This window comes from Cetorhinus maximus, chromosome 18 (assembly GCF_964194155.1).
Source record: "Cetorhinus maximus chromosome 18, sCetMax3.hap1.1, whole genome shotgun sequence".
NCBI classification, from domain to species: Eukaryota; Metazoa; Chordata; class Chondrichthyes; order Lamniformes; family Cetorhinidae; genus Cetorhinus; species Cetorhinus maximus.
This window is the reverse complement of record NC_135896.1, coordinates 15,453,748-15,471,484: the sequence shown is the minus strand read 5'-3', so window position 1 is coordinate 15,471,484 and position 17,737 is coordinate 15,453,748. Positions and strand designations below refer to the sequence as shown.

General features: G+C 43.0%; 2 protein-coding genes across 2 annotated transcripts in view; one reads left to right on the top strand and one right to left on the bottom strand.

The window, feature by feature from the left end:
• tc2n (tandem C2 domains, nuclear) overlaps positions 1-10,462 on the top strand; it is a 46,080-nt gene extending 35,618 nt beyond the window's left edge. The window contains exon 12 of the mRNA XM_078563373.1: positions 7,781-10,462. Coding sequence (XP_078419499.1) covers positions 7,781-7,888 — 108 coding nt within the window. The 3' untranslated portion in view covers positions 7,889-10,462. The remainder of the gene's footprint in view (positions 1-7,780) is intronic.
• The window catches only part of dlst (dihydrolipoamide S-succinyltransferase), a 531,988-nt gene that overhangs the window by 71,036 nt on the left and 443,215 nt on the right, over positions 1-17,737 (bottom strand). The window lies entirely within an intron of this gene.

The following is a 17,737-nucleotide window of genomic DNA, read 5'->3' as shown; positions in this document are numbered from 1 at the left end:
TATTGTACAACCCAAGATTTATACCCTTTAAGCACTGATGAGGTCATACTTGTTTTTTTTCAATGCTTTAGGTTTTTCTCCAGTTACTTAGTTAACAACAAAGCTGCCTTTCATTACAGCTTCACTTACATAGGTAGTACTTGACCATACAGCGGACTATCCATTACTGTCCTCCGGGTAACATCCTGACTCAGTGGAAGGTGGCAAATGTCAACCACTGTCTTAATTTAAGCCATTTTTCCTTCAGTTTCCAAAACTTGTTTTCCACTTGACATCAAAGAGGCCTTTTATAGGCCAAGGTCTCTTAGGCTACTGCACAAATAAAAAGTGCGGTGGGGTTTGAGAGATCACACAACTCCTATTCGAGCTTGACCTGTGCAGTAATGCAGACTGTGACATGGGCTGGGGTTTTGCATTTTGGGTTGGGATCTTGGTGTCGGGGACAAATAGGGTCAGAACCCTACACTGTGTGGGAAACAGTCACCCAGCAGTGATTTTTGCTGAATTGGTCAATTAGTGTCCAGAGGGCATGCTCACCAGTGGGTGAGCTCTTGAAACTGAAGGGCCAATGGGATGTCAACAAGATTCAAGCTGAAACCATGACATAGAGCTTTTTTTTAACTGAGAGAGTTTATTTACTTGTTCCGTCTCTTAGCTCTCCTTCCACTCCACCCAGTGTCCCAGCTATCCCCTATTTATATGATCTTTTGAAGAAACAAAAAAAAACTAATATAAGGGACAAATCCCCTGTTTATGTGCTCAAAGACAATTAATACCCATCACCTGCTCCTCTTGACCTCAATGCAATTGACATTGACAAACATTAACAATGTAATTGATAAGGCATTGACATAGGAGGTCCTCCAGCTTAGAAGAGATGTCAGCTGTGGCTCAGTTCATAGCACCCTCGCCTTTGAATCAGAGGGTTGTGGGTTCATGTCCCACTCCTGGAAAAACCAAGAACTGTGATTGTACTCGAAAGAGTTGTAATCTGTGACTGTTGATAACTCGAAAGAGTTTCATGTCTAAGAGGTGTCAGCTGTGGCTCAGTTCATAGCACCCTTGCCTTTGAATCAGAGGGTTGTGGGTTCATGTCCCACTCCTGGAAACCAAGAACTGTGATTGTACTCGAAAGAGATGCAATCTGTGACTGTTGATAACTCGAAAGAGTTTCTCCAGCTTAGAAGAAGTTGTCACCTGCTATTGCAGGTAAGAGACAGAGAGGTGTCTCCATCTTGAGAATTCCTCTCAGCAACCATTATAACTTTTAAAATAAAAGATGGCAACAGCCAGGCTATCACTGTGGAGGAGGAATGCCTCCACAAGGTTGCCTGTGGCCACATGCAGTTAGGGAGGGCCTCAAAGCCTGCTAGAGGTGCTGGTTCCCTGGGGCTGCATCCAGGCTGGCCTAGTCCCCAATGCTTTGGGAAGCCCGTAGGCCAACTGGAAAATTCCAGACAGCCTCTGTTAATTGGCTTTACTTGTTCATTAACTTACCTGAATTTGCTATCCACTGTTCGCAAGCAGGTAGCCCTTCTGCCCCTGATTCCGCCTCTAACATAATGGCCCAAGGACAGGATAGTGCAAGCAAACTGGCACACTGACCAATGGGCCCGCAACTGGCCCTCTCTCTGGGCTGAAAATCCCGCCTGGGAAAAGGCTGGCAGGCGAGGAATGGGGAGGTGTAAAATCAAGCACCATGTTTGAAAATCCAGAATCAGTAATCCTGAATTCACAGTACTTTGAGAAACGTCTGTGTTTGTGCGTGTCCTAATGCCTTTGAGAAGGTGTTGGTGAACTGCGTTGTGGTGCCTGTAGTCCATGCGGTGTAGGGACATAGGAAGGGAGTTCCGGGGTTTTAACCTAATAACAGAGCAGGAATGGTGATGTAGTTCCAAGTCAGGATGGTGTGTGACTTGGAGGGAAGCTTTCAGGTAGTGGTGTTCCCATGCATCTCTGTTGTGTCTTTTAGTTGGTAGAGGTCAAGGGTTTGGAATGTGGTGTCATAGGAACCCTGGTAAGTTGCTGCAGTGCATCTTGTAGATGGTAGAGACTGCTGGCATTGTGTGTCGGTGGTGGAGGGAGTGAATGTTTAAGGCAGTTGATGGGGTGCCAATCAAGTGAGCTGTTCTGCCTGGTATGCTTTTAAGGAGAACATCATAGAATCACGCAGTACAGAAAGGAGGACATTCAGCCCATCATGCCTGTGCCAGCTCTTAGTCAGAGCAATTTAATTAGTCCCATCCCTCTGCTCTTTCCCCACAGCCCTGCAAAACTTTCCTTTTCAAGCATTTATCCAATTCCCTTTTCAAAGTTACCATTCAATGTGCTTCACCTTCTTGCAGGCACTAGATTCCAGATCATGGCAGCTCTGTGTTTTTTAAAAAAAATTCTCCTCACCTTCCCCCCGGTTCTTTTGCCAATTATCTTAAAACCTGTGTCTTCTGAGTACCAATTGAAACAGTTTCTCCCTATCTAGTAAATGAAAGCCGCTCATTAAAAAGGTTAGTTTATCAACCCTGTTTGGTGGCCTGGCTCCAGCAAGCCCACTCTTAAACCAGCAGCTGGGAGATACAGAGTCTTCTGTTTATCTTCCTCTGGAACAGTAGGAACTACTCTCTTTAGGAAAATTCCATTCTCCCTTTTTGTTGGAATTGTTGAAATGGGAACCTGCTGTAGGGCTGTTTATGTTGGTTTGTGCGCCATTTGAAAACTCCAGCACCTTGTCCCTATTTGTACATGTCTGTCTAAAAGCAAGTTTATATTGTGCACCTGGCTCCTGAGTGACTGGTTCCTAAATGGAGACCTGTAACCTCTGAGTGATGCTGGTCTCTGTTTCAGTTCACTCATTCCACTGTTTGGATGTCATCAACAGCGACTTGCATTTATATAGTGCTTCTAATGGGTAGATGATGGAGCAGTGGTAATGTCACTGGGTTAGTAATCCAGAGACCCAAATTAATGATCTGGGGACAAGGGTTTAAATCCCACCACAGCAGCTGGTGGAATTTAAATTCGGTTAATAAAATCTGGAGTATAAAGCTAGTCTCAGTAATGGTGACCATGAAACTATCATTGATTGTCGTATAAACCCATCTGGTTCACCAATTTCCTTCAGGGAAGGAAATCTGCCATCCTTACTCAGCTTGGCCTACATGTGACTCCAGACCCATATCATTGTGGTTGACTCTTAACTGCCCTAAGAAATGCCTTGCAAGCCACTCAGTTCAAGGGCAGCTAGGGATGGGCACAAATGCTGGCCTTGCCAGCAATGCCCATATCCCATGAAGGAATAAAGAGATGCTTTACAGCAGCCACGCAAAGCGATGTTGGCAAGGATTTTGCAATAGAAATAACAGTGAGACTATCGGTGCTATCCCTTATGAATAAATTAAACACCAATTGCTGCCCTCTACACATACAAGTCAGGTGCAGAAATCAGGAGGTTGCTGACCTGCTCCTACAAAATCTTTGCTACACCAGGATCTCATTGAGAAGCTTGGCATTGAGATCCACAGAATGGTGCGAAGTTGCTGTATTAAGCATGGTAGATTCCTATTAAACACAGAAAAAGTTAGAGCTTGCCCATTCTAGTCCAAGTGAATTTTTATCAGTGTGGGAAGTCTTAATTACTGCCAAACTACCTCTCTGACACCAAAAATGAACTGTTGCAAGTGTACAGTCTCTTTCCGTCAGATTTTAATTATTGTCGGGGATTTTAAAACAAGATTTAAGATGTGATTTTAATTCGCTTCTTTCTGTCCCTTATTTCTCTGTCAATCCTATTGTTTGTTTTTTTCTTAAGTCCCTCTTCATTTTGTGTTCTCTGTGATTTTGCACTGAATTAAATCTTCTAATTTCCTGGTTCAGACCCTGCATGGTTCAATAAGGATTCTTCACTCTGGTAAGAGAAATGTAGTTGTTTGCCCTGTTTACCCAGGTCTCAGATCCCCCGTAGAGATCATCAGGCTGTTTCAGATCCCTAATGGCTGAAACTTTCAGTGCGGAAAATCCATGGTCAAGTGTACGTGTATTGAATGGTTAAAAAATGTTCATTCACCGTTGTTAGGCCAGGTGACCAAAAACCTGGTCAGAGAGGTAGGATTTGAAGAGTGCCTTAAAGGAGAAGAGAGGCAGAGAGGTTTAAGGGAATTCCAGAGTGTGGTGCCTGGGCAGCTGAAGGCTTGGCCAACGAGGGTGGAACAATGAGACTCAAGGCTCTCATAGGTAAAAGGGAGGAAATCCAAGTTGCAGCTTTCTATTTAAGTTCAAGGAAAACTTGAAGTCCTGGAGTAGAACTTTAAACCGGAATCCTTTCTGACTCAGAGGGGAGAGTGCGACCAACTGAGCCACGGCTGACGCACAATCCCTCAGAGTTGCCCTGCTTTGAAGTGGTAAAGTGGTGTCGACTGTGAGGCTGCTACACACCTCTCCAGCTGCCCATGATTAATTAAAACCCCTTGACCTGTTCCTCATTCTCCTTCTGGCACTGCTTGCTGACTGATTAATTTGCCAGTTATCTTTCATAGCGTCACTGGTAATATTAAACGTTTCTGAAGATTGCACGCTCCTTAATCAGGCTCGTTAGGTTAATTTTCTGTGTGGGGAGGGTTCACTCCACGGTACATCACAGGCATTTGATTATTGAATGATTATCAGTAAAACCTTTGTTACACAAAGAATGTTTTCTTTTGGCAGCCAGCAGAATGCTGACAGGTAGTTAATAAAAGTGTTCCAGGTGGAAGTAAATTAAACCCAATTTAACCAACAACTGGAAGAAATCTTGCCAAAGCTCCTGCTTCTTTACGCTGGTCAAAGAATTGAGAGGTGAGGGCAGAGTTGACAGGATGGTCGGAATGCCAGGGCTGGGAATGGCTGATTTAAAGAGCAGTTTATTATTAGCAGGCTTGTGTGCAGGGAATGTGGTGTGTGGAGAGCGAGCTATTGGTGGCCGCAATGGCTGGAGTGAAAAGGATGGTCCTGATGTGTTAGTTGAAGAAATCTATGTATGCCTCTCATTTGGTGTTGGAATGAAAATGGAGAAAGTCAGAAAAGGGAGATTTGGGGAGTGCTGGGGGGCTGTGGTGGTTGTGATGTCGGAGACCGTGGTTATCATCTGGAGAAGGAGTCTGGGGTCGTCCATCTTCTCCCCTCACCCTTGCATAATTCTAGAACGCACAGAATCTTTGAAGGCGAGGGCAGAGGGGCAATATTACTTTAGGTTATCGAGCTAGATCTGGTGGTAAACAGCCAGTGCCAAGTATACATCAATCACACTATCACCTCTAGTGCGGATTCACAGGTACAGGAGTGGGACTTCTACAAAGGGGTTAAAAACAGTGAAGGACTTCGATTTGCCAAGGGCAGCCTTGGATGAGGCCCAGAAAAACAACTGAAATATGGGAGGGAATTTTAACCACAAGAACCAGGTTGGCGGAGGGTGGGGTCTGAAACATCACAGACATGATCCAAACCTGCGTCTAACCAACCACTCCAACTTTAACAGATGGCAAGGTGGGTGGGTGATTGACCCACCCCAAGGAGGTGGGTTAGCATTTTAAATATTATAATGACCCTGCAAGCCTCAATTTTTTTTTTTAGCTTTAGAATTTAAATACAGATGACTAGGTTTCCTGTGTGTGGAAATCTGACAACTACATGCAGACGAGAGGTGACAGATCCATGAAGCAAATGCCTTTGCACCTACCTGCTGGATGCAGCATGCCTGCCTAGGAAATCACCTGTGATAGGGCATCACCCCCACCCCCCACCCCCCTGGCTTTCCCCTCTCCCCCGACTTCTGATTCCCTTCCCAGGCCTCCAATCCCACCCTCACCACACCGCAGGACCACAGGATCACCAGTCCCCATCCCACCCCCCCCCGTCATCAGGCACAGACCTACCCTGTCTGGAGGTCTCCATCCATCTGTTCCCCCATCTAACTGGAAACCGAACCTGCCATTCAGGCGACACCATGTACATTGTGGAGATTTAAGCATGCAGGGGTCTCCTGACTTCTGGGTGCCCTGTGACTTTTGGATCCTCCCCCACCTCTCTATCCCGCTCCTGTTGGGTCAGGTTAAAGTTCAGGCTATGGACTCCATGAACATGAGCCATAGGAATAGAGGGAAAAAAAAACAATGTATTTCAGGATCTGACCCGAGGAATTCAGATGGGTATCATCCAAAGGCATTCTTATGATTCTCACCCTTCTTGATTTCTCATTCAGCCCCTAATACCAAAAAAGCAGAAGGCGAAACAGGCCACTTAATACCTGTGAATGTTCCTCTTCTTGTTGACTTTATCTTGAATGATATTGGCATAACAGTAAGGAGGCCAGTGAACTGCAACATTCTGCTCTGGCCTGATTGGCCCTTTACTCCCTGTAGAAGCTCCGAATGATTACATTGAGTTGAGAGAAAAATAAATGGATTTTTAAAAATATTCTTTCATGCAATGTGGGCATCGCTGACAAGGCCAGCATTTTTTGCTCGTCCCTAATTGCGCTTGAACCGAGTGGCTTGTTAGGCTATGTCAGAGGATAGAGAAGAGTCAACCACATTGCTGTGGGCCTGGAGTCACAGGTGGGCCAGACTGGGTAAGGATGGCAGATTTCCTTCCCTGAAGGGCATGAGTAAACCAGATGGATTTTTACAACAATCTGTGAGAGTTGCATGTTCGCCTTACTACGGCTAGCTTTCAATTCTATATTTTTAAAGATTAATCAGTTGAATCGATTGATTAATTTCATTTAAATTTCACCACCTGCAATGGTGGGATTTGAAACCATGGGCAAGATCTTCCGGTCGGCGAGTGGGGCCGGGGCGTCCCGACGTCACCGCGCATCATTTAGATTGTCAGTTCGGTGGGTGCGCAGCTGCCCGCCGAACTGATAACGGCCGCTTAAGGCCTTAAAAAAAAGTAATTAAGGTCATTAATGGACCTGCCCGTCCAACCTTAAGGTTGGCGGGCAGGCGAGGTGGCCAGGCAGCCGTTAGAAAAAGCATGAAACCTTATCCACGGACGGGATGAGATTTCATGAGGGATTTAAAAATGTAAGAATATTTCAAAATAAAAGATATGGACATGTCCCAAATCGTGACAGTGTCACATGAGGGGACATGGCAGCAAAGTTTTTTCCTCAGCTTTATTTAAAGTTTAACGTCTGAGCTGATCTCCCTGAGGCAGCACTTTGCCTCAGGGAGACCTGTGCCCTTTCTCGTGCGCGTGCGCGAAAGAGCGCACTCCCGGCTGAGGGAATCCCCCCCGGCCCGCACAGCGAGCGCATAGCGCTTCCTGGCGGATGTAACGCTGGACTGGCCTTAATTGGCCCGCCAACGTAAAATGGCGGCGTGCCCCCAACCGGGGGTGCCGATCAGGAATCTGCCCACCCGTGCCCACTGCCTCACATCCCGGGCCCCCCCCCCACCCCCACCCTCCCGACAGGGGGTGTAAAATGTCTCCATGTCTCCAGAGCATTATTTTGGGCGTCTGCATTACCAGCCCAGTGACAGTACCATCTCCATTATTAAAGCCACTTGATCTTTAGCCCTGAATATCTGATCCATTTTTTTTTTTAAATTATTTTTTTGATGCATTTTATTCCCTTTAAAACAAAAACATTGTGCTGGGGAAGCTACAGTTGGTAAATCCATGAGCAGTTTAATAAGAATGGATGCGCTTTGGTGATAACAATCCAGTTGTTTAACTGAGGCAAAAAGATCAATTTAACGATGTGTTACCCGTGTTTGACTGTGACCCAGGTGCTTTTTATTTTCAGGTGGTGATTGGATGGGACAGCAGCGGAGAGGCTTTGGAACAATGGCAAGACATGAACGCAAATCCAGAGAAAGTTGTTATCAAGTGGCACAAACTGAGCCTCACCTGAGGTCATAGTATTTCGCTGAACTGTGCCTGTCCCAAAAAGAACTGGGACTGAAGGATGAGCTGTGTCTTAGCATCACGTGTTTTATAAATAGATTTACAGGGAATTCTAGTATAATGTTGCATTCTTGATTATAAAGCCTTGGACTTTGTGGGGTACTGAATACAAAAGGCAAAAAAAAAGCTTGTTGGAGGGCATCACGGGATTTGAAATGACCACGTGATCAACGAGAGTGATTTTCCTAAGTCTGTGGAACTGTCTTACTGCCTTATGATGTGCCCCAAACTATATGATATACAAAACCTAATACCATTGTCTTAATTTTTGTAGCTCAGCGAGAGATAGTTTCCTTCATTCATTACGCCAATTTAATAACCGCAGACGGGAGTGATATTGGGATTCATCTCAATGTATATAATAGTGAACTTCCACAGCTTCTGTGTGTTTGTGTTTTTTATATCTTTATGTATATTTTAAATAATAGTTCTGAAGAACCGCACTTTTATATAAGTTAAATAGAAGTCCTCCATTTTGTTTTTAACTTTTTAAGCACAACTTGAGCATAAATTGCCAGATCCGAGAATTCTGGAGACTAAATCCTTCAAGTGGTTTTTGTAATGAAGAATACAAATATTCCCATGTTGAGGACAGTTAGGTGTTTAATTTTACACTGATGTGATGTTATCCGTGTGGTAGGATATCTAGACAATATGCAAAATGAAGTATTTAATCTGAGCAACACTCAATGTTCTCCATCTTACATTTGAACTTTCTCTTATATAGTAATCATCATTCTGTAAGTAAAACAAAGTAGACGATTTCTCTGAAAACACTGTATAGTCTTATTAGGGATATAGGCATATTTTCCTGAAGCTTTTTTGCCTATTAAATATCCCCTGGAGGTTGGAATTTGTCTACCTGAAGCAATGTGATTTCTGCTGCCAATGTGAAAATGTGTGATGATTCTGGGTTATTTAACTGTGCCTTGTACCTGCACATTTTAAGTTCAGGCTGCTATCTACACAATTTGATACTGTACTTCCCTAGCTATTGGACAGGGTAAATGGTCGAATGGTACCCTGGGCATGTCGATGCATACTATTTTCCATACAGGTGCCTGTGCTTTTCCCCAGTGTACCAGCGTATCCCATGCAAGATGTATGTTCTTGGCTGTATCTTTGGATGGTGTTCAGACATGCTGGGAGAGATGATATGCTGCCCATTTCCTAACTCTCATGAATTCCTATTCACCCATCACCTCTGTGCATTCTGATTTGAATTTGGCTCTTGGTCCAACAACGCCTCAGTTTTAAAATTCTTATTCTTGTTTTCAAATCCCTCCATGGTTTTGCCCCTGTCTATTTCTGTCACTTACTCCAGCCCTTTAACCCTCTGAAATACTCTTTTGAAATGAACCAAATAATCAATAAAATAAACTTGTAAATGGGGGTGACAACCCCTGATGGGGCACTGTAACAAAAATCAAAATGTCAAAGGAAGTTTAACTAACTAAACCAAAATATCATTCCTGGGGCGATGATGCACCCCAGCCCCTACGGTGCCAACCGGTCGTGGAAGGCCAACCTTCTGTAGTGTTTGCACTCCTCCAATTCTGACGTCTTGTGTATCCATGATTTTAATCTCCCCACCATTGATGGCCATGCCTTAATTCAGCAGGGTCCTGTTTTGGAATTCTCTCCTGAAACCTCATTACTTCTCTATGAGAAAAATTTTCCCCCCGTTGGGGGGGAAGTTCAGGAGTGGGCATGCCTCCAATTGGCGCCCCAGATCGGGGGCGTGTCACCATTTTACATGGGTGGGCCAATTAAGGCCCGCCCATTATGACATCCACCAGGAAGCGTTATGCGCTCCCTGCGCAGGCGAGGAGGAGAGTTCCCTAAACTGAGAGTACGCTCTTTCGGCGCATTTCCCTGAGGCTAAGTGCTGCCTCAGGGAGATCGGCACCAAATTCAAAACTGTGAAACATAGAAAAATAAAATTTCCCTGACATGTCCCCTCATGTGACACTGTCACATGAGTTGAGACATGTCCATCACTTTTAATTAAACTTTTATTAAATGTTTTAAAACCCACATGAAACCTCATCCCACCCGTGAATGAGGTTTCAGGCTTTTTCTGAAGCCCGCCAGGGCTCCCGGCCTGCCCGCCAACCTTGAGGTTGTACGGGCAGGTCCTTTAACTACTTTTTAAGTGGCCTCGATTGGCCGTTGACAGGTCGGCGGGCGCACAGCCGATTCGGCTGTGCCCTCACCGACCTGAAAATTGAAATGACACAGGATGACATCGGGAGTTCCACCTGATGTCATCCCGTGTCATTTTACGCATCGATGAGCGGGCCCCGTCCCCCGCTTGCCGAACTCAATATCCTACCCTATGTCTTCCCCTTCTTTTAAGACACTCCTTAATGCCTACCTCTTTGACCAAACTTTTGCCCACCCTTCCTTATATCTCCTTAATGGTTCAGTGTGAAATAATGTTTGATAATCCTCCTGTGAAGAGCCTTGGGAAGTTTTGTTAAGCTAAAAATGCTTAAATAAATACAAGTTTCAGTTGTTATTCATCTCTATGCATCAAATTCTGTTTTTGGGACCTGCCCAGTCCTAAAATACACACTTACGGATGAACTTATCAAGTCAAATGTTTGGGGTGTGTTTCCAGGAAGCAGGAATGGTTGCATTCTATTATTGAGATTGAACTCTTACCACCCAATTGCCAGTAAAGAAGTAAATAGTATGTGGAATGTGCTAAACGTGAGAATTGTGTTTGGAATGAATTCTTCTCATAACTCACCAAATGTTACTGACTGGCCATGCCTGTATATGTGCGATTTGCATTTTTCCAAGGTGTGCGTCCATCACATGAAGAAGATTAAATTTATTTTATTTGCTAATGTAAATTTTTTTGAATAAAAGTGCTTCAAACTGTGTTATGTTATCCAAGTGCCAGGTTGCTTTTTAAACCATAAGACGTAGAAAGAAACCGGTCACATCTGACCCATCGCGTTTTTCTTTCCACCACGCAGGTGCCATTTGGCATGCATGGGACTCTTCTGAGAGTAGTGACTAATTATGAATAAAACAAACACAAAGATAACATTTTTCTGTGACTATCTAATCTAATCCGGCATATCTCCAGGATGCTGGTTTCCTATTACAGTTTACACTACTCAGCCCTGACTGACCTCTTCCAATTCACACATGCTTCAAAGCTTTTTCTTCACCTATTCCTGCATTTGTAGCCTTCAGTCCTTTTCTCATAAATGTTCAGTCATCTCCGTTTTAAAGGAGTTGGTTGATTTTAGTGTTAATGGCCTTGGAGGGGAGGCTATTCAGACCTGTTAATGTTGTATTCATCCCTTTTGTTCTGTAAACACTTGCAGCACTTAATTAACAGGCCCATATTTTTCAAACGCTTCATCTCTCTTAAAGATCTGCACCATGTCCCCTCCTTCAATTTTCTTTCAGTGAAAGCTCATTCAGTTCCATGGCATCTTCAGGGGGCCTCTATTTTGAAATTATCCTTTATCCCATGTAGGAAAGTCTGTTCACAAACTGTAGTTTTGAACTTGCAAAACATTCTAATGCATCTGCAGACTAAAGCAATGCTGGGGTGATTATTCAGCTTCACAGTAACTGGAAACTTTCAGTAATTACACTCTCTTCTCCTCCTTTTCCAGTATTGCTAATGGACCAAAAAAAAAATCCAAATTGGGTCTGTTTATTGTGTACACTTCACTTGCTGCTGCTCCAAGTATATTCTATCCTCATTAAATCCCACTTGTGCCCATCCAATGGAAAATGGTGGAGAATTGTTCCCTTTGAGGTTGTCATCCCTCTCCCAGGTCGACGCATAGTAAAATAATTTCTTAAGCCTGAATTGTGACTAATTTTGGACTGGGTGATGATGGAGACTTGCCAGTGCAGTCTTGTGTGTTCTGCAACATTGCGTTTTTGTGACTCTTGGTGCTGGTGGCTGGAATCACCCATTGTGAATTGCTTTTGTTTCCATTTACCGCCGAGAAACCATGTTTGCATCATCAAACCTTCCTACCTAAGGGGAGCAATGCTTGATTTATTTGTCCTTGTCAGTCTAATTTGCTCTGCACATGCAGTCTTTTTTTATTTGCCCTCCACTATGTGATGAGTGCTCCCATGCTCCAGGATGGGTGTACTCTGGCTCCAGGGTGGGTATATTCTGGGTTTTAGGCTTGGCGTACTCTGGGTGTAGGGTGGGTGAGCTCTGTTCTTGGTCTAGGATGGGTGATCTCTGGGTCTAGAAATTGAATACTGTGCTTCACCACCAGTCCTGCGAGTTAACCCTGGGCTGCTTCCACTTTTATGCTGGAATGTTAATGATTCTGTGTATGAATTGGGTTTCTGCTGAAGTTAAAAGCTGTGGAATGTGCAAAGGTCTGAGAAAATTCATGCCAGGAGGTGTATAAGTGCTGCAGGGAGGGTGACTTGTTCACATATCTTGCCTGTTCTACCTGTGAGGAAGTAATTGGCTGAAACTTTAATGGATCTCAATGTAACACAAGGCCTGCGTAAATAAACAATTGGTTTCAGTAGATATTTATATATAATGGGTAGAACACTCCATGGTTCCAATTCCACTATTCGGATTTCGCTCATTAAAAAAACAACCTCACTATTTCCCAAAACAAAAACAGAATTACCTGGAAAAACTCAGCAGGTCTGGCAGCATCGGCGGAGAAGAAAAGAGTTGACGTTTCGAGTCCTCACGACCCTTCAACAGAACTGAGTAATATTAGGAGAGGGGTGAAATATAAGCTGGTTTCTCCGCTGATGCTGCCAGACCTGCTGAGTTTTTCCAGGTAATCCTGTTTTTGTTTTGTTTTGGATTTCCAGCATCCGCAGTAGTTTTTTGTTTTTATCTCACTATTTTCCCCCCTGTCAATGCTAATGACTGAAAAATGTTGGGCAAAGCACCCATGATGTTCTGACATTGAGTGTGCTGCCCCCTGGTGACGTGCACTCTTCCCATTGTTACCTGCGGTTTATATAACAGACTCATTTTCTACAGCACTTTTCACAACCTTAGGATGTCCCAAAGCGCTTTATAGCCAATGAAGAACTGAAATGTAGTTACTGCTGTTACGCAGGAAGCACAACAATCAATTTGTACAAAGCAAAGTCCCACAAACAACGCATAATAATGATCCAGATCATTTGATTTTAGGTGTTGGCTGAGGCATAAATATTGGCCAAGATTTGAGGACAAACTCCCCTATGCCTCTTCAAAATAACACCATGCAATTTTTTATGCCCACTTGAGAGGCAGAGGGATCTTTGTTTAATTCCGCATCCAAAATGTGGGTCTTCTGACAATGCAACTCTCCATCAAGTGTGAGTCTTGACTTAATATCAGTTTCCGAATCCATTAGCTACACAAATTAAGGAGTGGCCTATTGTATTTGGGCAACATGGAAGGTCATTCTGTGTAATCTATATTAATAGATTAGGTAATTATTTTGGATTAAATAGTTGGAGCTTTTGGTTTGAAATGCCCGAAGAAGCAGACTAATAGATTTTAGTTGAATTTCATTAAGGTCATCAATGATTAAATCTGGGTAACTGTGAATTCTAACGTTTCATCTTGTAGCACTTTGTACGGCTCCAGGAGAAGTATTTCATTATGTATTGATCTATCCCAATGAAAACATTCATGTTGAATTATTTAATGATAAATAAATCTAGAACTGCCTTCATGATCTGGGTCCCTTATCATTCAACTGGATATGCAGTGATATGGCTTCTATAGCTGTCTCATTCAGTGTCAGATGTGGACAGGGCATAGTGTGTGTCCAGAACTGTGCCTCATTGACTTTTGTTAATTAAGGACACATTTAAAGCAGGAAATTCTATTCAACATTTAGTCCCAAACTGACTAAGCTAATTTTATAAACTGATTATTAAAACAGCATTTAAGAATATGTATTTACTGCACTACACCTGTCTAAAATTTATAATGCTGATAAAGGTAGAACATCAATTCTTTTAAAATGATTGCTGCCAATTTCATTATGCCCTGACAACTTTTTAGAATTTTTTTTAATATTAGAAGGAATTAATTCAGTAGTCTGTGTCTATCTCGCCATAATTACTGCTGCAATATCATTCTCTTTATATCTAATCCATCACATAATAGTCTCCATTCTAGAGATGAAAAACATTGTAGGGACTCTGTCCATTTCTTACAGTTTTAACATAACATATGTGTCTGGTGGTCATTTTTAGCTAAATGAATAACTTTGCAGTGCCAGGCAGGTGTGCCCCACATTCCTTTACCTACTGTTTATTAAAGTTCCAGTGGTGCATGTCCAACTCTCTAATCCCTAGGAACAGAACGAGGTCATTTAGCCCCTTGATTTATGCTATTCTATTAGAACATGACTGATCAGTATAAAAGATAATGACAAGGTCTGAGCTGAGGCGATGGGGGGAGGGCGAGGAAATTTCAGCTTCCTTGAATTGACTTATTCCCCTGAGCATAAATATTTTTTAAAATGTTAAGTAACATTTCATCTGATGAGAAGCACTCTACTGCACCAAGCGTCAATCATGAGCAGATTTCACTTTTCTCAGGGCTGCAGTCTTGAGCCATGTGTCAATCAATGATAGTCACTTCTGATAATGCGCCGCTGAATTTACAAAGAACTAATGAAACTTGCAATGACAAAAGTGTGAACTGTGTACCGGGCATCTCAGATTACACTTGGCTCTAGTGAGTGACCCTCTGGAATCTTCCTGCTTGATGCAACAGAGACCCATTTCTGTGCTGAGCTAAATAGGAATGAAACTCAATCCACAGAACTTCATTGCACTAAGCATTAAAACAGATTTAATTAAATGCTTTGATGAAATACGCTTGACTCGAGAAGCAGTTGGCTCTGCTAAAGGATACACTGGTGTTTCTCATGGTTTCAGAAACCTGATGTTATTGGACTGGATCTGTCCTTGGTTCCCTTCTGTTTCTCATCTGCATGCTGCCCCTTGGGTGACCTCACCTGAAAACACAGCATCAGTTTTCATGTGTACGCTGACAACACCCAGCTCCTCCACCACTCTCGAACCCTCCAATGTCTTTAAATTGTCAGTCTGGTAGTGGGCATCCAGTAGTGGATGAATAGAAGTTTCTTCCACGCCCCGATTAAATATTGGTAAGACTTATCTCTAGTCCCCAGTACAAACATTGTTTCCTTCAACCCTACAATCCTACGGGTTATCTGCGCTCATCCAATTCTGATTATCTCTTGATTATCTCAGATCTTAATCGCTCTGCCATTGATAGCTGTGCCTTCAGCTGCTTGGGCCCAAGCTCTGAAATTCCGCCCCCCCTAAGCCCCTCCACCTCTTTTCCTCACATTCTTCCTTTCAGATGCTCCAAAACCCTATCTCTTTGACCTATTATCCCCTTATGTGACTTGGTGTCAAATGTTGCTTTATAATGTTCCTGTGAAGATCCTTGGGGCTTTATATAAGTGCAAGTTGTTGCTGGAAACTTTTCAGTTAAGTGAAAGGTTTATTGAACTCTCATTCAAAATTCTGCGCTTAAAATAAAACAGGATACATTTAAGACAAACATCACAAAGCCAGAAATCATTTGCTGCCAAGCGCAGGCCTGGAACTTTCATTTGATCCCAATGTCAGGGTCCCAAAGCTCACAGGAAAATTCTGGCCCAACAAAGGCCCCATCTGTGAAGGAGGCAAAATGCTCAACTGTATATAGGAACATAGGAGCAGGACTAGGCCATATGGTTCCTTGATCCTGCTCTGCTATTTAGTGGATCATGATTGATCTTCTACCTCAATGCCATCTTCTCACACTATCCCTGTATCCCTTGATTTCCTTGGTATCTAGAAATCTATCGACCTGTGCTTTGAACATACTCGATGACTGTGCCTCCACAGCCCTTTGGGGTAGAGAATTCCAAAGATTCACCACCCTCTGACTGAAGAAATTCCTCCTCATCTTGGCCCTAAATGGCCTACCCCTTATTCTGTGCCTGTGTCTCCTGGTTCTAGACCGCACCCCCCAACCAGGGGAAACATCCTTACCTCACCTACCCTGTTGAGCCCAGTAAGAATTTTGTACATTTCAATGAGATCACCTTTTATTCTTCTAAACGCTAGAGAGACCCAAGCCCCACAATCTTTCCTCACAAGACAATGCCGCCATCCCAGGGATTAGTCTGGTGAACTTTTGTTGCAAGCCCTCTATGGTCAGTATATCTTTCTTTAAGTAAGGAGACAAAAATCAAACAGGTGTGGGTCTTACCAAGGTGCTATATAATTGTAGCAAGACTTCCCTACTCCTGTACTGAAATCCCCTTGCAATAAAGGCTAACATATCATTTGCCTTCCTAATTGTTTGTTGCACCTACATGTTATCTTTCAGTGTCTTATGAACAAGACCACCTAGGTCTCTTTGGACATCAACACTACCCAATCTCTCCCCATTTAAGAAATACTCTGCATTTCTGTTTTTCCTGCTAAATTGAATAACTTCACATTTTTCTACGTTATATTCCATCTGCCATGTTCTTGCCCACTCACTTAGTCTGTCTAAATCTCCTTGAAGCCTCTTTACATCCTCCTCGCAACCACATTCCCGTCATGTTTTGTGTCATCAGCAAACTTGGAAATATTACATTTGGTCCCCACATCCAAATCATTGGTATCGAATGTGATTGGCTAGAGCTCAAGCACTGATCCTTGTGGTACCCCACTAGTCAGAGCCTGCCAACCTGAGAATGATATGTTTATCCCTACTCTCTGTTTTCTGTCCATTAACCAATCCTCAATCCATGCCAGTATATTTCCCCCACTCCCATGAGTTCCAACTTTGCTTACTAACTTCCTATGTGGGACCTTATCAGAAGCTTTCTGAAAATTCAAATGCACCACATTCATTGGTTCTCCCTTATCTATTCTGCTAGTAACATCCTCAAAAAACTGTGTTTGTCAAACATGATTTCCCATTCATAAATCCATGTTGACTCTGCCCAATCTCACCATTATTTTCTAAGTGCCCAGTTATCACAACCTTTAGGATAGATTATAACATTTTCCCTACTACTGTAAAAAACACTGATGTGCAAATTGAAGAAAATCTTGCTTAAACAGTAAAGTGCTCTGGTATTGGGCCTCAAATTCATTAGTCCCTGAAATCAGGCATGATTAATGATGTGCAGCCAGGATGTGCTAGAATGGAGAGGCCCAAGGACATTCCTAAATTTGTCCTGAGGCCTCGTCATCATCGTTGTGCCAAGCTACAGATACTTGATTGAACTTGTTGGGGGTAGACGCTAAGTACTTAAATGTATTCTTTCTATAGTGTACAAGAAAAGGAGGATAGTGCAGATGAATGTGTATTTGGAGAAATGGTTTAGGAGACCAAGGAGTATTGATGGGTTGGGATAAGGATTGAGTGGGCAAAGAACCTGAAATCAGAGAAATGAAACGTAACAAGAGGCACCCAACATGAGCCGAGAAAATCAAGAGTGATGGAAGGATGAGCTCAGGTCCAGGGTAGCAGCTAAAAATGGGCATGTGAATGGCCATAGAAGGGATTAGGTGCGACACATCAGGATTGTAAATAGAAGCCAGGGAGCAACGATTTGAAACAGTCCAAAGTCAAAGTCAGATGCCCTGTAATGGGAGTAAATCACTGAAATATAATGTGTTACAATATTATTTTAAATTGGATGAACATCATGTAATTAGCACACACCACACAGTGTTACTAAAGTACATGAATAATTGAGAATATTTCAAATGAGTTAAAATTGTAATTCAGGAATAATTGCCT